Source organism: Myotis nattereri (assembly GCF_964212035.1).
Source record: "Myotis nattereri genome assembly, chromosome: 2".
Lineage (NCBI taxonomy): Eukaryota > Metazoa > Chordata > Mammalia > Chiroptera > Vespertilionidae > Myotis > Myotis nattereri.
In genome coordinates, this window is record NC_138076.1 from 174,512,102 (window position 1) to 174,532,906 (window position 20,805).

The 20,805-nt window shown below is 42.3% G+C and overlaps 1 protein-coding gene across 1 annotated transcript in view; it reads left to right on the forward strand.

Annotated features, from left to right (window-relative positions):
• The window catches only part of SLC2A13 (solute carrier family 2 member 13), a 289,411-nt gene that overhangs the window by 262,343 nt on the left and 6,263 nt on the right, over positions 1–20,805 (forward strand). Inside the window, exons 8-9 of the mRNA XM_081082602.1 lie at positions 17,753–17,874; positions 18,006–18,158. Of these exons, the coding sequence (XP_080938728.1) occupies positions 17,753–17,874; positions 18,006–18,158 (275 nt within the window). The remainder of the gene's footprint in view (positions 1–17,752; positions 17,875–18,005; positions 18,159–20,805) is intronic.

Sequence of the window (20,805 nt, forward strand, 5' to 3'; positions counted from 1 at the left end):
TCACATGCAAAAAGCCTCTGCCGCAGCCCGGGTGGGGCGGGGTCTCAGGGAGTCAAAAGGGCGGAGAAAGAAGCTATGGCTGATTCTCCGCGCCCGGAGTCGCGCGTCTCAGTGTCCCGGCAATGGCTGCAAGCACCTCCGAGGGAAATCTGCCCCCAAGTTCGCCCGGTGCCACCTGAGAGAGCAGCCTCTCCCCGTATGAGACCTGGGTCCCCAGAGACTTCCCGGAACCGGAGATCAGAGCAGTCGGGAGCTTGTGATTCAAAAAGACAGCCGCGTCCTCAGGTGCCACCCCCTTTCCGCGCGCGCGAGCCTCTGCGTACCTCTGCACTCAGCCTCCGCAGCTCCTCTGGCTCTCAGCGTGCTTTTCTTTTCTTCTAGTTGTAGAAATTACACTCAGCCAGCCTTCCTGTTGTTTTGGACGATGTTTGCTCCGTCCTTTGGGCTAATTTTCAATTGTTGTGGGAGGCGACTATTTCCCGGTGTTTATCTATGCCGCCATCTTAGTTTCTCCTCAACATATGTTTTTAATAGATACAAAAGTAAACAATCAGTTTTAAAAGATCAGTAGCTTGGAAGTAAAAAAAAAATTCTTCCCATTCAGACGGTTAATGATGGATTGTAACACAAACACAGCACACACACACACACACACACACACACACACACACACAACAAATCAACACAAATACACCTTAAACCTTAAGTCATTTATATTTAGGTTCCCAATAACATGTGAAGGCAGATTTTGTTTTTTGAAATAGCAATTTTATTTTCTCCTTAGAGTTTGAGTAAAACTTAATACTTAAGACAGTCCATCCACTATGGTCAGTTAACTCGGTGCTAAACCTCATAAGAGGAAATGCATCCATTACCTTCTATGGTTTACCTATACTTTTATTTTCTTCATCATAAAGTACTTTAAAGTATTTTTATGAATGTGTAAATGCTTTTAGACTAAAATTACTTTAAATCATTTCTGATTTCCTGTTTGAGGAATGTACATTTTGACTAAGCTTTTGTTAGTTCATAACAGTTGAGAAATAGGTCACCGACCTCCCAGTAACAGCAGCAGTTACTGATTAAAAATGTGGCAGTCAGATACCAGCTCTGTTTCTTATTGCACTTTCTTTTCAAATGTAAGTTGTAAAGCTTACAGTGGTTTTTTTTTTTGTTTCTTTTCGAACACTGCTCTAGCTGGTTAGAATTTTGCAGTGATATGACAGGCAAAGTACCAGGAGTTTTAATGAAGCACTTGGTATTAGAGCTATGACAGTTAATACTGCCGCAGGCCTATGAAGTGCAAAGCCGTGCCTGGCTATGGTCTTGGGGTTTTTACCTGTGCAGCCTAGTACCTACTGTTAAGAGTACTTTTTTTTTAACTGAACATCTATTGCTTCGACAGAGTCGTTGTTACCTCTTGAAATTAACAGCCTTTAACAACATAGACTATTCTTTCTGTTCATTACTAAGCTCTTTATAGTTCCTAAATGTGTAGTGTTGTTTCAATAACCCATCAGTGGGTTTTCTGTTAGTTATATTCAGTGAATAAATGCTAGACTATTATAGTTGTAAGTGCCCTAAAGAGGATTGAGCCAAGGTCAGCAACTGTGCCCTTCTCCAGCCCTTCCTCCTCCAAGCCTTGCCCTGGCAGACATTACTCATTGGTCACGGTCTCCAAACAGCCTGAGGATCTTCCTTAACACAGTAGTGATTTTGCAGAAACTGGCAAATCCTAGATTCTAGTCCAGTCCTTTCATTATATGAATGAGGAAACTGAATCCCAGGTAGTTCAAATGATTTGCTAAAACTCACAAGACCAATTAATGGCAGAGCTGGTATAATAACACAAGTCAACTGACTCCCAATTAAATCTTCCTTCTCCCAGCCTTAGTGCTGCTGGTGAATTTTCCTGCTCTAGGAGTCTTTGTACTCAACAACCTGACTTTTTAAATTGTCTTCAAGAAAAGGAATATTCCTGGTTATGAATCACATCTTTGTGCCAAGGGAATTCAGGCGAGATCACCCCTCTCAAGTCGACTGTCGTCTGGGGGACGTCTCTATTTACGACTCTGCTACCTAGGCAGCCCCAGTTCTCCAAGCCCCCTCGGAGAACAGCCCTGCCAGACCACTCCGGCATAAACTGCATTCCTGTTCATCGCATTCTCCAAAGAGATTTTAGCCTCAAATTTTTATTTTTCCTGTTTATAATTCCCATTCAAAGCACGTCTGTACCAATCACCTTTCTGCAAAAACGCCAAGGGTTTGAGGATGTATGACTGGTTTGGGAAGCTCAATGGCAGTTTTAGAGTTGCCTTGATTTTTTTCATGTACTAAGAAGATTGAAATAGGTCCAAGTAAATATCGGGAGACATACTGTATATATTTTCTCAGCAAGGATCTGTTTTTCATGGAACTGCTGGGCATCAATCTTCATTATGCATTTTGTATGTAGCAGCTGCTCCAAGAATTGCAGATCAAGAGCAAATTCTTACTCAAGGATTTTGACAGGTTGTAATTTATGCTGTTATAAATTTGATTCTCTCTGGATCAATGAGCTGAAAGTTCTACCAAGTTTTTGTTTGTTATTTTGTTGTTGGTGTTTTTGTTACTCCTCACCCAAGGATATTTTTTCCATTGATTTTTTAGAGATTGGAAGGGAAGGAGGTAGCAGGGGAGGGGGAGGCAGGGGAGAGAGGAAGAGAGACATTGATGTGAGAAGACATCAATAGGTTGCTTCCTGCATGCACTCGACCAAGGCCGGGGATTGAACCTACAACCCAGGTACATGCCCCTTCGGTTCACAGGCCAACACTCTAATCACTCAGCCATATCATCTGGGGCTCTCTACAAGTTTGTGGTTTGTTGTTTTTCTGAGTCATGCAAACTCATAATTCAACCAACCCTCCTCAATTGTCAGACTTCAGTAATGGGAAGGTGTCATCCCTCTTTGCCTCTAAGCACATTCTTATACAATAGGCCTTACTTTAAAAGCATTCTGTTGCCTGGTAGGCATGGCATGGCTCAGTGGTTGAGTATCGACCTATGAACCATGAGATCACAATTCGATTACCAGTCAAGGCACATGCCTGGGTTGTAGACTCAACCCCCAGGAGGGGGTGTGCATGAGGAAGCCGATCAATGGTTCTCTCTCATCACTGATGTTTCTATCTCTCTCTCCCCCTTCCTCTCTGAAGTCAATATTTTTTTAAAAATAAAAGCATTCTGTTGCTGCACTTCCCTGACATGCATTCTCCATCTTTTGAGTTGCTGTTGTTGTACAGACCAATTTGTAGCCTTGGTTTTCCCAGCCCTTTGACCGGCTGGTAGCTAGCTCCGTGTTTCGTTTTGTTTCTTGCACTGTCATACTTGTTTCCTTTATTTGGTTTACTCTGCCACAAGCAGTGGAAATGAAACTCTTTTTTTACTGTAATTTCGGAGATGACTCTGGGTAGGTTCCTGTAAAAGTATACCTTGGGGCTGCTCATGTTCAGAATTAAAGAACAGCAGTGATTCCCCGGGAGGTTGTACTTTCCTGGGAGAGTGGCGATGATGGGATTGCATGCAGTTTGAAGACAGGCAGTGGCTTTGTTTCATTAACCTGATTTATTTTGGGAACCATTTATACGGTATTTTGAGCTTCACTTAGTACTAGATTGTGAGAGATTTTTATGTTCATACAGAGCTGTCATGGGAAATGCCTGAAATGTGTTCATGGGTCTCTCTTCTGCCTGAGCACTGGCTGGGGTGTCCCTGGGAGGCCTGTGTATGTGCTTTGTGAGGAGGGTGAACACAGGACGCTGGGGGAGCCCAACCAGGAAAGAAGCACTGGCTTTACAATTAGAAAAAGTTAAGGGGCTCTTCGTGTACAGAGAGGTATGCTGTAAATGCTGATGAATGAAGTTACTTGGGAATATAGCTTTTAATTTACTATCAGGTGGCTCCTTTGGCTTTCAGTCTCTTATTCAGGTTAATTGATCTTCGTTTAATAATCAGAGCCCCTGTATTAATCTGTTGCAGTGTAACAACCCCAAAGCTCAGCAGCTTCAAACTGAACATTTTTTGGTGCCAAACCATTTCTGTGGACGAGGAATTGAGGAACAGCTGAGCTGAGAGGTGCTGCTCAGTGTCGCCCACAGGTGGCTGTTCAGGGTGTTCACTCATGGGCCTGGTGGCTAGTGCTCCCTGTTGTCAGGCCCTCGGTTCCCTCCACGTGGAGCTGTCCTTCTGCTGTTCTTCCGGACGTGGCAGCTGGCTCCCCGGAGCGAGTGCTCTGAGACAGAGTCTGGCAGAAGTCATAGTATCTTCATGAACGAGCTTCAGAAGTCACACTCCACCCCTCTACTTATGCAGGCTGACCCATAGGGAGCTCCCCCAGCTTGTAGGCGGACTCCCACAGCCCCAAATAAAACTCACGTTTGAAGTAGATTTTAATCAAAACAATGGCTTTTATATTCATATGGATGGAATGTATGGGTTGAGTCATGACTGTTATTTTTTTTTAAGAATACTTTATTGATTTTTAGAGAGAAAGGAAGTGGGGGGGAGAGAGAAACATCGATATGAGAGCGCAACATTGATTGGCTGCCTCCTGCACGACACCTAGCCTCCTACTGGGGATCCAGCCTGCAACCTGGGCATGTGCCCTTGACCAGGAATTGAACCAGCAACCTCCTGGTGCATAAGATGATGCCCAATCAACTGAGCCACACTAGCCAGGGTATAACTGGTTTTTATTAGGTGTCTGTGTATGGCTATGTTTATCATAACTGGTATAAAACTTGTATCCATCAATGCATTTGTATCTTGGACTGTGATTAGATTATCTGATTTGTGTTTATTATTCTCACAAAATAAAAGCTACTGATATGAGACAACAAATATTAAGGATGCAGTTGTCCCCATCATGTGTGTGAAACTGATGTAGCTACTTTAGAAGAGATGGGTTATTGGATTAGCTTCTCATTTTGTGTCAAATCACCACTCACATGCTTTTCACATATTGCTGTTGTTTATGGAAAAAGAAAACCATTTTCTGTTACAGAACCACAATATTAATGAGAAAATATTGAGCTGAAATGGGAAAATAACATTATAATTATAGCTCAGGAAATACAAGTCAGAATTTCAAAATAATTTCAGTGTATGCTAAAAATGTTAACATTTTTTAATGTACTTCAAGTTAATTACATTGCAAATATAATACAATTTTTACCATTGTTTCCCAAGGAAAGGACTTAGGGATGCTTGCATGCTTACTTTAAATTATGCAAAGAGATAGGGTTGTATTGTTAGCATCAGAATAAATACAAATAATAAAATGAATAGTTCTTTTTAAAAAGTATGTTCTTATTGATTTCAGAGAGGAAGGGAAAGGGAGAGAGAGACGGAAACATCAATGATGAGAGAGAATCATTGATCAGCTGCCTTCAGCATGCCCCCTACTGGGGATAGTGCCCACAACCCAGGCATGTGCCCTGACTGGTAATTGAACCTACAACCTTGGCATATTGGGTTGATGCTCTCACCAACTAAGCTATCCAGCCAGGGCCGCCGCGCCTTAAAAAAGTCCCTTTAACATTCTTGTAGTATTGGTTTGGTGATAATGAATTCCTTTAGCTTTTCCTTGTCTGGAAGCTCTTTATCTCTCCTTTGATACTAAATGATAGTCTTCCTAGGTAGAGTAACCTTGCTTTTGTAGGTCCTTGCTTTTCATCACTTTGAATATTTTGTGCCAATCCCTTCTGGCCTGCAAAGTTTCTTTTGAGAAATCAGAAGACAGTCGTAGGAGAGCTCCCTCTTGTACATAACTACCTGCTTTTCTCTTGAGTCCTTTAAAATTCTTTGTCTTTAACCTTTGGCATTTTAATTATGATGTGTCTTAGTGTGGGCCTCTTTGGATTCATCTTGTTCGGGACTCTTTCTGGGCATGTACATTTATTTCCTACAGGATGTGAAGGAAGTTTTCAGGCATTATTTCTTCCAATAGGTTTTCAAACCTTTGCTCGCTCTCTTCTCCTACTAGTACCCCTATGATACAAATGTTGGTACACTTGATGTTCTCTCAGAGGCCCTTAACCTATACTCATTTTTAAAAATTACGTATGTAATACTTTCTTTTTTTTCTTTCTTTTTTTTGTTAATCCTCACCTGAGGATATTTCTCCATTGATTTTTAGGAAGAGTGAGGGAAAGACAGAGAGAAACATCAATGTGAGAGAAACACATAGATTGGTTGCCTCCTGCACAAGCCCTGACTAGGGCCTGGGCGAGGGAGGAGTTTGCAATTGAGGTACATGTCCTTGACCAGAATCGAACCCAGAACCCTTTGGTCCACAAGCTGACACTCTATCCACTGACCCAAACCGACTAGGGCCATATGTAATACTTTCAACAATAAGTAATTATTTTTTTAAAAAAAACACAACAAAACCTTTTGGTTGTTTCTATCTGATGTTTTTCAGTACACCTTGTCTTCCAAATCACTGATTCAATCCCCTGCTTCATCTAATGTGCTATCGATTTCATCAAAAGTATTCATTATTTCAGTTATTTTTATTCTTCATTTCTTTTTTATGTTTCCTTTCTCTTTGTGTAATTTCTCACTGAGTTCATCTATTCTTTCCCTAAGTTCATTGAGCATCTTTATAACCAGTGTTTTGATCTCTGTATCTGATAGATTGCTCACCTCCATTTCATTTATTTCTTTTTCTGGAATTTTGTCCTGTTCTTTCATTTGGGACATGTTCCTTTGTCCCCTCATTTTAGTTGTCTCCCTGTATTTGGTCCTATGTATTAGGTAGATCTGTCATATCTCCCAGTCTTGGCAGGGCAGCCTTATGTATTATGAAGTAGGTGTTCTGTGGGGCCCAGTGACACAGTCATCCTGGTCACCTGAGCCAGGTGCTCCAGGAGTGTCCCTTATGTGGGTTTGTGTGCCCTCCTGTTGTAGTTGAGCCTTGATTGCTGTTGGCACATCAGTTGGAGGGATTGACCCTCAGGCTGACTGTGAGAACTGGCCATGACTACAGCAGATGGGCTGTTGTGTGGGGGTGACCCCACAGAGTCAGGGCTCTGGTAGCTGCGGAGTCTAACCTTTGAGTGTCCATTTGTGGAGCTACTTGGGTAGTGCCCTGGTGTGGTCGGAAGCAGGCCTCTTAAGAAGGGCTCTGGTGCTGGCCAACGTCAGCAGCTGGCTGTGCTTAGCCTGGAATCACCTGGTAGGGGCTTTAAAGGGATCTCTGGTTGGAAGTTGCCTGTGCTGGTCTTGGAGATGCCTAGGAGAGGCTATCCTATATAATAAAGAGGTAATATGCAAATTAACCCTCACACCCTCACAAGATGGCTGCCTACAACCAGGCCAGCAGGGGGGTTAGTGAGGGATGACCAAATGACTGAACAAGCAGGCTGCATGGGGCAACCAGGCTGACGGGGGTGTGGGCTGTGAGGGGTGATGAGGTCAGCAGAGGGAGTCAGTTGGGGGTGACCAGGCCAGCAGGGGGGGGGCAGTTGGGGGCAACCAGGCTGGCAGAGAGGGGCAGATGGGGGTGACCAGGCCAGCAGTGGGGGCAGTTAGGGGAAACCAGGCCAGCAGGGGGGTGCAGTTTGGGGTGACCAGGCTGGCAGCGGGGGCATTTAGAGTCGACCAGGCGGGCAGGCAGGTAAGCGATTAGGAGCCAGCAGCCCAGGATTGTGAGAGGGATATATGACTGCCGGTTTAGGCTCGATCCCAGGCAGTCAGACATCCCCCAAAGGGTCCCGGATTGGAGAGGGTGCAGGCTGGGCTAAGGGGAACCCCCTCCCCCCATGCTCGAATTTTGTACACCGGGCCTCTAGTACTGTATAACAAGGCCAGCTGCCACTAGTGCCTGGCGTGGAGTTGCTTAGCAAGAAGTAAAGGATATTTCAAAGTGAACCACTGCTTGTCTGGGGTTTATGCACCTTTGAGAGACTTTAGGGAAGTCCACAGTGCAAGTTGATATTGGCTGCTTGTGAGGAACAGCTGCCAAAAGAGATTTAGGCCTGTGAAGTAGTCTGGTGGGACAGGGTCTGAGGGAATCACCAGGGTGGGGTGAGCAGTGTTAGTTTGATGGTGACTCACATTTGGAGCCCACCTGCACCTCCAGGCTGAGTGGGGGGAGGACTCAACAAAGGAACATGAGTGTCTGTCAGCACTTCTGTCCTGGACAGAGTTGCCCCTCCACTTTCCCCTAAAGCCAGACAACTCAGTTCGTCCCCATATGTTCTGGTGCTTTTCAAGCTGCTGTCCCTTCGCTGGAGCTTCGGGCAAGTGTCTGTGAGCCAGTTAGTCTGTACTTGGGCCCTTTAAGTGGCCTGAGCCTAACAGCTCTCCATCTCACCCAGACAGGATCCATGCTGTGTTCACAGCCAGGTACTTCCAGGACTCCCCTTTCCAGCACTGGTGTTCTAGGCTGGGAAACCCAGTGTGGAGCTGAGAACTCTCACGCCCTCCTGATTTTTAACCACCACACATGGGTGTGCAGCCAGCCTGTTTCAGTTCTCCATGTCTCCTGACAGTCTCAATATGACTTCTTCGTTATATCCTTAGTTATAGGAATTCTGTTCAGCTAGTCTTCAGGTGATTCTCAAGGGAGGCAGTTCTGTAACTTAGTTGTAATTTTGATGTGGTAGTAGGAGCAGGCAGGCACAACAGCATTTACCTACTCTTCCATCTTGGCCAGAAGTTGCCCCGTTTTACTTTTAGACAGGAAATGCGAAGCCTCCCGAGTGTTTCCATTCACCTTGCATCATGACCCATATGCACAGGCCATCTTCGCTTTACCCTTTCCACTTATTCATTTTCATCCTAAAATTTATCATAAAATATTTCCAAAAGACAGTGCTTACATTAATGAATAGAACTAAGAATACGTTTATTCATGATTGCATGATAAGTAAACTTGTTCTAAGAAGGAGTAAAAAGGAAGCTAAGGAAGTATATCAAAATGTTATAAGAAAGATAAAGAGATTGAGACTGAGATAAATAAAATAAGCTGAAGGGAAAGAAAAACATAATGTCCTAGGAATACAGATGCTGTTATTTCCTTCTCTTTTAGGAAACACATCATATCCACCAGGGATATTGTAACATGTATAACTTTATACCAGAAAAAAAATACTTTTTGTCTTTTGGCCTGCAAATACAGGCATTTTAATAACAACAACGATAATACTGTTGTTTTCATAATAATTTCATCACATGCTAAGCATTTTTAAATGAAGACAGCCAGTCTCGGGTAGGTTAGATAACTTGCTTAACGTCATGGGTGGGAGCTAGTAAGTAGTTGAGCCAGAATTCAAACAGGTGTGCTCCTGTGTTGTTAACCTCTGTTCAAATCTGGCCATATAGCCAACTCCACGTCCGCTACAGCTTTTAACCAGATTGAGTTACTCCTGATAGAGCGTCAGGGGTTTACCTTAGCATCTAGGTTGATTAAATCGTGCATTGCAGGGCCACAACTCTAATTTTTGTTAAAGAAAAAACAGTTACAGAAAATTTAATTGTGGCTAGGATTTGACTCATATAAAAATGTTCTAAAGTTGATGGGACCAAAAAAGAGCTCAAAGTAGGCCATTTCCTGAAATCCAATTTGATCAGCACTTTCTTCCAGGGAAAAGAGTCTTTGTAACTGTTACAGGAGAGAGGATTTAGATAACATATTTAACTCCTGGAGCTATCTCCCACACTCCTCATAGGGTAAGAGATAGTGCAAAGGATGAGTCACTCACCAAGGTTGAGCCCAGATTTAATATTCTCTGTCTGAAGTTTTCGCAACTCCTAACATTCTGTGAAACTGGATTTTCTCTCTGGTGATTAGGGCAGCCAGACTGAACTAACCACCCCAGAGGACCCACGCTGAACTGTGTTCTGTCTGTGCCAGTGTCTGCTCAGAACGTGCATTTCAGATGCTTTCTCTCCCTTAAGGAGCAGAACGTTGAGACATATCAGCCCTAGGGACCCTCTGGAAACATTTCTACCCAAAGTAAACACAGGCTTTCTCAATTGGAGAGTTCCCTTACTTTATAATAAAACCATACCCGGTCTCCCTTACGTTAGAGTATGTGCTTTTCCCCCGAGGTGGTTTTTTTTTAATCTTCTTGCTTTATTTCTAAGCAAGTTCCATGACCATAGTGACCTTAACCCCACAGAGTACAAATTCATCGAGGATCCAAGATAGAGCACAGACACTAAATCCCAATTCACATGTTCATGAGACGCCCATAATCCAAGATTGCCCATTGCTTACCCACCTGCTCAGAACATTCCTCGTTAGCAGGCATTCGAGCCAAACACCTAGACAACTCCACAAATAGGCTCATGTGCTAGGCCTCTCGTTCAGGATATGTCAGGGTCCTGTACCAGCCCACCCATCCACTTTGTCCATTGCTACCAGACCCTTTGCTCTCTTTCTGAGAGAAGTGCCACAGATTTCCACTAATATCTCTCTGGTGTACGTGTGTGTGTGTGTGTGTGTGTGTGTGTGTGTGAAATATAAAAACTCCCCTCTCACCTGCCATTTTTTTCTGTGTATCTAGTCATTTTAATTGGCTCATAGCTTATAGTAAATGATTATTGAATGATGGAATGAATGAATATTTATATTCATCTATTCTAGTGTTTATTCTCCAACCTTGAACACAATAAACATTTATTTGTTGAAATAATTAATCAAAGGAGTAATTACTTGGAATTAAAATATATGTAACTATATTAAATATCTGCTGTAGACTATCAAAGTATATAATGATTCATATGAAGAATAAAGTAAATATTACATTACTAATTATCTTCTTACCTAAAAGGTTCAATGTTTTATTGTGACATTGTCAAATGGTGAAAATGAGTTATTCATTTAACATATATTTATTGAGCCCCAACTGTGTGCTGGCTGTTATGCTGGCCCCCAAGGCTTGGGGTGATGGTAGTGAGTGAAGGGCAGGGGTGCCAGGTGAGGCTGGAGAAGGAGGCAGACTGTCCTGGTGTACAACATAGCGATTCGACATCTATAAATAGACTAGATTTTAATGGACCTGTGAAGGTATATATTCACCCAGATGGTAGGAAAACCATCTTTGATTTAGACAGAACCAGCATTATTTATGGTTTAGCGATAGGGGCCATGACTCGAAGTGTGCGTGGCTTCTAGAAGCTGGAAAGACGAAGAAATTAGTTCCCCTTAGAGCCCCTGGAAGGAACACACACACATTCTTGAAGGATTGAGACACATCTCTGTTTTATGATTTTGTTTCATTGCCGATAATCAGTATGGTATTTCAGAAGTTTCAGTAGAAACCAGGAAGTGAGAAAAAGGCAATTGCAGTTAAAATGCTTATAAAGCTATTATGTTTCACTTTGCAGAAATTTGAGATAATGGCCTTACAGTTAATAGTTTTATGATAATGTCTTTCCATCTCTTCATTGTTGACTAAATTGTGTCAATAACTAGTGGCACAATTTATTTTTTAAGTAATTGCTGAGATATTCTATATGTATTTTCATCCTCTATGCAACTTCTGGGGAAATACTTTTAATTCCTTAATGACATGGCTGTATCAGATACAGTCATTATGGCTCCGAGTTTCAGAATAGGTATAAGACTGCTTGATACTGCCATCTTCCTGCATTAGCATCACTGCTCCCCTTGTAATACACGTGTAGTGTTGCCATCACTGCCCTCACCTCAGTTACCTAGCTATTGAGATTGGTATGAGATGTTTTCACTTCCAGCTCAGATAAGCATCGTTTCTGTTCTAATTATCGTGTTGTGCTTTGGGGCAAAATAGGTACTGAGTCCAAAGAGAATGTACAAGACACAGAGACCCAGGTCTGCCAAGTGCTGCTCATTTTAATTCCTACTGCTCTGTGAAAGCAATTTATTCCACTCATTTGGATATAGATTTTAGTGACATACATTAGCACTGACATTAAGGCAGAATTCTGACTTAAGGGAGACTTCAATCAGAATTTTTATCTCATTTTCCATTTAAATTCCACAAAAAGCAAGGCAGCTCGAAGAGAGGTTTTCATATATGCATGAACTAGTCTGAGGATTACATTGAAGGAAAAGAAACAGAGAAGACTGGGTTTCAGACGCTTCCTCTGCTGTGCGGTCTTGGGAAAGTCACTGTATTTCTGAAAGACGTGTCTCGTGCCAAGTGGGAGTAACGATGCTAATTCTTTGGATTATTATGGGAATTACGGTAAATGAGTTAATGTATAAGGTGCTTTGTATATGATAAAACTTCATACAAATATTAGTCAGTTTCATCAAGTGAAGATTTACAGCTACCCAAGGACATTGCTGTTGCGAGCACAGCTTCCATAAAGAAGCCCCGAAACTCACACTTGATGGAAGGCAGCTGGAGAAGGGGTGGAGAGAGCGGTAGATGGAAGGCAGCGGTAGGTCAGCTACATTCATTCCCCGGCACCTGCAAGTAAAACCAGCGAGGGAGGGTACTGTGCAGGCTGTAGCGGTGGAAAGAAAATCAAGTCAGAGCCCTCGTGAGGTTTGAAACTCTTAAACCTTGAGATGCGCAGATGGCTTTCACAGTGCTTGGTGAGGGAGCATCTTTCCTGTACAGCCATAGGCAGTGACTTTTTAATTAAGTAGAAATTCATTTCTTAGACTAAAAAAATTGATAACAAGTATCTGTCTTCTCTAATGCTTACAATAGAATGGGAAAACTGTTGTCAGATGTCCAAAGATTAGCTTAATGGGAACTGATGAAAGTATTCTTATTGAACAAGCATTTGTTGATCACTGATATTATGTAAAATGAGTTAATACTGACCTATGAAGCTCAGGGAGTGAAGAGGGAGACAGAAAGGCTGTGTCCTCACTGGAGAAAGGTCCCAGGTAATGCAAGAGAATAGAAGTCAGGAAGGAGCGCGAACCCTTCAGTGTGGGAAAACGCTGGGTCTCTGATTGGAACTGAGAAGGATGGTATAACACCATCCTGAGATCTTGCCACAGCAGTCACATGAGGCCAATCCTAATCTTGTTCCAAAGAAATAACTTTGGTCCCATTCCAAATTGTATTGATTTCATTTACTTTGGTATTTTTTTGTTTGAAGCTAGCCAACATAGTAATAAATAATTTAGGTACAATGAAAACTTACAAAAATATAAAAAACTTATAAAAACTTCAGTAATTCATTTTATAAAATGCCTTTTAAGGCTCCAAATTTCTAATGCTTTCAAAAGTTAACCATGTCAAGGATTTCATTATCTCAATAATATAAAGGTTTTATTTTTACTAGAAAACAATAGTAGTTAACAAAATAATTAATTTTTGCACTTGCCTTTTTGTGACCGTCCTGCAGGACACCATAGAACATTAAAACAGGAGGGAAAGGCAAGACCATAGAAAAACATCTCAGGCCAAGATCACCACGTGGCCTGCACACTGCCCTTCTTTTCCAGAATGACTCAACTGCAGACATGTTAGTTTAAATGTTGCCACCCTTGACATAAGTTTGTTTCATGTCAGATTATTATATAGGAATTATGCCAGTGAAAAGAAATTAAAGCGTGTGAGTAGTAACGAGTCAAGTTTGTATGGTAACTTTTGCTGGTGCTTTGTTGGGATGCCCACAAATTGAAATTTCTCATCATCTTAGTGCTCTGATGGATGGGGCTGTATATCTTTATTTCTCCTCTGAAAAGAGCGAGGGTTTCCTCTTCTGGGGAGATACTTATCCTTTTCTAGGTACCTCTCCACCACCACTCACAGACTAGTAATCAGATCATAAATCCTGGGGCACTCATTTTGTTTTGAGGTGGTACCTTCATGATCTTGCTCAAAGAAATCGCAGTCCTGCATCAGGGATTTGAGATGAAATCGTGCCTCACTGATACTTCTCAGTAATGACTGGCAGGTAAAGCCTGAGCAGTGGACCCACTAGAGGAAGAGATGAGTCGCACCAGAAGCAGTAAGCCTTCCCTTCCCTCTCCAAAAGCCTAGATCTCTTATAAACTCTTTTGGGAAGGGGGCAAAGTTCTGTAGGTTTTGCAATGAGCAAAATTAGACAGAATTTGAAGTTTTGTGTTATTAGCTACAGGTGGTATTTCCTCCCATCCCTCATATATGAACCTGAAGCAGTTAAATAGTTTCATCATAGTGAATAAAGGCACAACACAAGAAGCATGTGCTGTGTAGGAGGCAGGGAGTAAATTACCAGTGGTTCACTGTGGCAAGAGCAGTTGCACTATTTTGTTCCTTTGGTTATTTCCTTGGCTTAAGACTCTTTGGATATCTGATGAAGAGGTACCACACAAATAGCTCTACATGTGAACTAGTTTGCGGGTGGGTGTTGAGTAGGCAAGGGAGAATGGTTCCATATTCCAAAAGAACTGTTGCTTCCTAGATGTGTTATTAAAGGAAGCACTGTGGGTTCTATTACTGGAACAGGGGCTGATCATTTATTTGGTCTGCATGTCAGGTGTTAGTCTAGCCATTCTGCTGGTAAAGATTAGTGCTCTCCCTGTGCCAAAATGGGACAGATGTCGCCTGCTTGCGACCTGCAGCTCTGTCCATGGAAGTGCCCTTTGAGCAGCTCCTGTGATTGTAGTTGTTTTTGGTTTTGCTCCAGGATGTGGTGAGAAAGTGGCCCCATCAGAGAGCATGACATCTTCTAATCCCAACCCACACACTGATGTCAAAGTGTTTGTGTTCTTTCTCCAGAGCACTCTGTTCTTCCACCAGCAGTCGCTAAGCTGGGCAAACGTGGGTATTTTGCAGTAACATTTAGAATATACATTTTTTTTTCAGTTGAGATTTCTAGTGTTTCTATTTTGAAGGTCAGGGGTGATGTCACAGGCTTAGTCATCAACTGTCTGCGCACCACAGAGTGTGTACCCCTCTCCAGTCAGCACTTGCAGTTCTTTTAACATCAGCATGAGGATGAGGAGTTCCTAGGCCTTTTACGCATATAAACGTGTATGTTTGTGGCCAGATAATGAAAAGCCACATCAGAGCAAGCACAGAGATTACCTGAAAATGTGCTACTTCCCATCATTCCCGCAAGAGGTCAGGCAAGGAACTTCCATAATAATGAATGAAAACAGTAAGTAGAATTGTTCAGTGAATTGTAGTGATTTGCTTGTTTGTAAGCATTCCCTCCCTAGAAGCCTACCTTTCTGGGTTTTTTTTTGCTTTTTCCCCACCTGGCCTCTCCCCTTGTTTCCCTTCCCTCCCTTTTCCTTCCCCACACCCTTCTTCTTTTCTCATTTTAATATCTTCATAACTCAGAAGACTCTTTGTTTGGAAATGAAGGTGGAGGGTAATTAATCAGGAAATTTCTGATGCTGTTTTCTACTCAAAGCTAAATGCAAATATGAAGGCTTCAGGCATCATTCAGTGGCATTTACATCTGTAGAGAGCACTCAGATGGACCAGAGCCGTGGTCGGCAAACTCATTGGTCAACAGAGCCTAGTATCAACAGTATAAAGATTGAAATTACTTTTGAGAGCCAAATTTTTTAAACTTAAACTATATAGGTAGGTACACTGTTATTAACTTAATTAGGGTACTCCTAAGGCTTAGGAAGAGCCACACTCAAGGGGCCAAAGGGCCGCATGTGGCTCGCGAGCCGCAGTTTGCCGACCACAGGACTAGAGGTTGAGATTTAAGAAAGCAGGGATACAAAATGACTATTCTTTTGGCAAAACTTAAGTAAGTTGCTGTCTTTGTGCAGAGCAGTTAACACTGTATTTAATCTTTGAGACAAGTCTATTAGGAACTCTTGCCGCTGATCAGTGGCCAAACCAAGACACAAAACCATGCAGCCTGATTCCGACCCTGTGGCCTTCACCCTGGTGCTGTGCTGCCTGGGATCAGAGCCCAGGATACGATAATGCAGAGCACTGGGTGGTGACCGTATGAATGAGGAAAATGGAAGGCACTGAGAGGGAGGCACACACTCAGTGGTATGCAGACAGCTGATGGCTAAGACCATGACAGGTGAGTAGGCGGCATCTTTATTAGTCTTGAGGACCGATTTTGACAGTGGTGATCAGGAGTGAGTTTTCCTTTCATAGAGGATATGAGGTGAGTAGCCGCTGGGGCTGGAAAGCAGGTTGAGAAAATACGTAGTCTAGTGTAGTTGGAGAAGGGGATCTGCACAGGCTGCAGCCAGGTTTTGCCAGCCCCATTTCACAGGCAGTTGGGATAAAGGGGGGGGGGGGTGTTGAGCAGCTTTGTGGCAAGAGCTCTAGAGGGCACAACTTAATGAGGCATAGTTTGAAGAAAGGAATGCTAGAAGCAGGAAGAATAATTAGGAGACGGTATTTTTTTATTGCAGCATAACAGTATTACCACAAACTTAGCAGCTTAAAACAGCACATGTATTCTGTCACTGTTTCTGCGCCAGGAGTCCAGGCACTGCTTAACTAGGTTCTCACCGTAGGGTCTAAGTCTGTAATCAACGTGTTCATTGGGTTTTATTTCTGAGGTAGGTACCAGGAGAATCCTTAGTAACATCTGAGGCTCAAGTAGGAAGGATGAGCTTTTGTTGGCAGAATTCAATAACTTCTATCCAAGGACTTCAGTTTCTTGCTAGCTGCCCGCCCACGGCCATCTCAGCTCCTGCAGGCTGTTTCTCCATGAGCACCCACACTGGGATCCACACATGCTGGCCTGCCTTTCAGTGCCAGCAAGGAAGTGAGACACTTCAGCTAAACTATAACCCTGCCTATGTAATCACCTGTGTCCTGTCACCTTTCCACATTCTGTCAGAAGTGTCGCAGGTCACTCCCACACTCAAGGGGAGAGGACTGCCCAAGACCATGAACATCAGAAAACACAGATCTTAGAGAGGCTGCTCTGGTGACAGACAAATGTAGTTGACGAATACTCAGGAGTGTGAACTGAGGTGGTATTAATGCAAATAGGAAGACTTTGTTTCAACAATTATGTCTCCATCCCAGCCGGCGTGGTGCAGTGGTTAAGCGTTGACCTATGAACCAGGAGGTCAGGGTTTGATTCTTGGTCAGGGCATATGCCCGGGTTGTGGGTTCAATCCCCAGTGTGGAGTGTGCAGGAGGCAGCTGATCAATGATTCTCTCTCACGCACCCTTCCTCTCTGAAATCAATATATTTTTTAAAAAAATATGTCTGAGAAATAAAATGATTTCTTCCTATCCCCACATGAAGTTCTTTGTATACCTTATCTCATGTAAACCTCAAAATACCTCTTTTAGGTAACAGGAGAATCCTTAGTTCACAGATGAGGACACAGGCTTTGTAAAGCCAAGTGCCTATATCACATACATCCTAGCTTCTTCAAGTCTGGGGTCTCAACCTAGATTTGAACGTAAGATGTCAGTCCCAGAGCTCAAATTCTTAGCTATTTTTCTTTACTTGGACTTAAAATGTATAGAGGATTTAAACACAGATCGATACCTTTTCATGTACCTACTGGCCATCTGTATGTCTTCTTTGTAATGTGCATATTCAGATCCTCTGCCCATTTTTTTAATTGGATTGTTCAGGGTTCTTTTGCTATGAGTTGTATGCACAGAGTATTTCTATGTGTTGCTCTTAAATTATATTCACTTATATGTGAGCTTGCATTTAATATTTAAATCTTAATTTTTTTCAAGAAAAACATTGGACCTTTTTCTTTAATTATGTTAAGGAACTTCCAAATATGTCGTAGGTGAAGACATTAAATTTCTACAACAATGTCCTAAAACACTAAGTTAAATATTTATATTGCATTATTTTTCAGGTGTGAAAATGAAACCAAATTCAAAACAGAAGAAGTATTTTGGGCATATAACTTCTGCCCTACTCCATATTCTTGGACTGCACTTCTGGGCCTTATTTTATATCTCGTTTTCTTCGCACCTGGTAAGCAAGCCTTCATTGTTATTGTTGTGTTTATTAAATTGTCTCCTCTTAGAAGAGACAAGCTACTTTTTTTTTAAAAAAAAGATCCTTACATATTGCTTTACTGAAATTTAAAAATTTGTATTTCTCAGGAATGGGACCAATGCCTTGGACTGTGAATTCTGAAATATATCCTCTTTGGGCAAGAAGTACAGGAAATGCATGTTCATCTGGAATAAATTGGATTTTCAATGTTTTGGTTTCACTGACATTTTTACACACAGCAGAGTATCTTACATATTATGGTAAGAGCATTTTATTTCCTACTCTATTCTTAGATATGATTGAAAGACTGTATTGTTACATTTTTGCTGTTGTTTCTGTGATGTGTTCTTGTTCTCCCAAGTCCTTGGAAATGCCCCTGGGACAGGGGAAAGGAGCTGTCCTGTCCCAAGCAGCACCGCTTCAGCCCCTCAGTGCTGTGTAGCCCACCCACCTTCCCAGCCCGAACGTCTCCCCGCTGTCCCCGTTGGAATCTCCAGCGTGGCTTTGTTTCATGCAGAAACATAACAGAGAATGGTAGCAAGATGTGGGCAGGGAGTCCAGGCTAATGCCTGAAGATGGCCCAGGACAGGGACAGAGTCCTGTCCAGAGTGGAATCCGAGTAGAGCGGAAAGCAGCCTCCCGCTGTATCACTCTGCTTTCGGGCCGGGGCACGGGCATATGGTGTCCACAGGGACCAGCACTCACACTGCCAGGACTGCGAACATGTCCAAAGTGTTAAGTAAAAATGTGTGGGGACTGTAACTCAAAATATTGGGAAGTGACTGAGTTAAGGGGAGACCTTGGGAAGGTACTTCAAGTCCATTTTTACTAAAGTGAAAAGACTGTCTTTTCAGCAAGAGGATTTCTTCACTGTATGTTTACAAGTTGTACTAGGATTCTAAGGGATAAAATAGGTTTTCATTCTAATCTCGCAAGCCTCTATGGTGAATATGGAAGGACTACTGCTTCAGGGGTGGGCAAACTTTTTGACTCGAGGGCCACAATGGGTTCTTAAACTGGACCGGAGGGCCGGAACAAAAGCATGGATGGAGTGTTTGTGTGAACTAATACATGTTAACACTGCTGCTAGTGAACGAGCGGAGGGGAGAGCAAGAGAATCCTCCGCTCTTTCAGCTCCGCGGGCCGGATAGAACAGCCGAACGGGCTGGATCCGGCCCGCGGGCCGTAGTTTGCCCACGGCTGGCTTAGACCATTCTCTAATCACCTCCCCATCACTCACCGCATCCCATGCTCTGGACCAGCTGTCGCCAGCTGGTGGTCCGAAAGGTTGACAATCACTTTAAGGAAACCTCTGGAGCAGCAGTCGCCAACCGGTAGCATCCGCTGCTCCGGACACTTCTTTCTTTTGCAAGGACAGGTTTATTTGCCAGCCCCATATCCCCAACCATAAATTCCTTGAGCTCAGGCCAGGACTAGGCCTGTTCACCATTATATTCCCAGTTCCTTCCAAGGCATCTTATTTATTTGATAAGCCTCAGAAGTGATGCTTGAATGACTAACTGCACAGATGAATTTTGTAGATGAATATGAGAAACATAAAAATCTATTCCTCCTCTCTTCTAAACATGCTGAATTGCTATTTAACTTTATTATCTTTATAAAACTCTTCTCTCTCCCAATCAACATTTAGAAATATTCATTTTTTTGGAAAGGAAATATACAGGCCTTTCAAACTGGATATAAAATATATTCCACTTTATCCCATTTGGCAATTAAAATTTACCAAAGTTCATAAACTTATCTTCCGGGCACCATAAACATTAGCACAATAAATATTTACCCATATTTGCTGATTCTTGAGAATGCTTAAATATTTGAAGACCTAAATGTAGACTATTCTCCTGAGAGAGCATTTTTTTATAGAAAGGATAGACCAAATAATAAAAGTCTACATGGTAAGACTTTTGATAGCAAAGCTCTGCTTCCTTGAATTTATGTTGCCAGGAAAACATGAGGCAACAGAAGTAAACTTTAAATGGGGCATAGCCAGGCTTCTTTCAAACATCGGTTAGCAGAGCTCTCTGCTTTTTGCATTAAGTCGAGTTTCTATCAGGTGAGCGCACTGGTCCATTCAGTCTACTGCTGGCTAACAGTAGAGCAACAGTTCAGTTCAGGTGAGTCCTTCCTGTTTGTTGATCCACATTTTAATCTACATGTTATATGTTAATATTCCTGATTTAACAAATACATACCACAATGATGTATGTCTCTGAAAATACCAGGTCTTCTCTTATTTCCTCCCTTTTTTGTCTCATACCTCAAATTTTGATTCCTTCCAAAACTATACCGCTTAGGTAGTCTTCCTTAGACCCCATTCAGCAATGTTTATTACTAAAAATTATCATGAAAAATGTCACCAGTATTCCATTTTATGTGGAGCATGTGTGACTAAACTGATCCCTTGGAGAGCATTACAATCAGACATGGTCTTTGATTCCTCGTTTTGTGTAATTCAATTAAATATTTATTTTAATTTGAAACTTAATATAGGACTCTAATAAAATTTTCTTCAGAATCAAGCTGCGGAATAGCTGCACTGTTTAACAATCCTGACAGACTCTGTAGAGGCTTTTTTATTTACATTATTATAGTTACATAACTGACTTGCCCATTATGTGAAACAGATCACAGCCTCCTGAGCCTCCTCACACCTCTAGTTTAACCACAGGTCTCACCAGATGAAGACCACTTACACACCTTTGGCATTTGCCTGCTTTAGATTCCTCAAATCTTATAAAAGGATCTTGTATTTCAATAGAGCTTCCTTGATATTATTTGCTTCAGGAATTTTCCCAATCCATCAAATTGTTTTAGCACTGTCAGATTTGATTATTCATTTCTAATCATGCCACCACTCCTAAATTGTGAGAGATGATGAATAGTTCC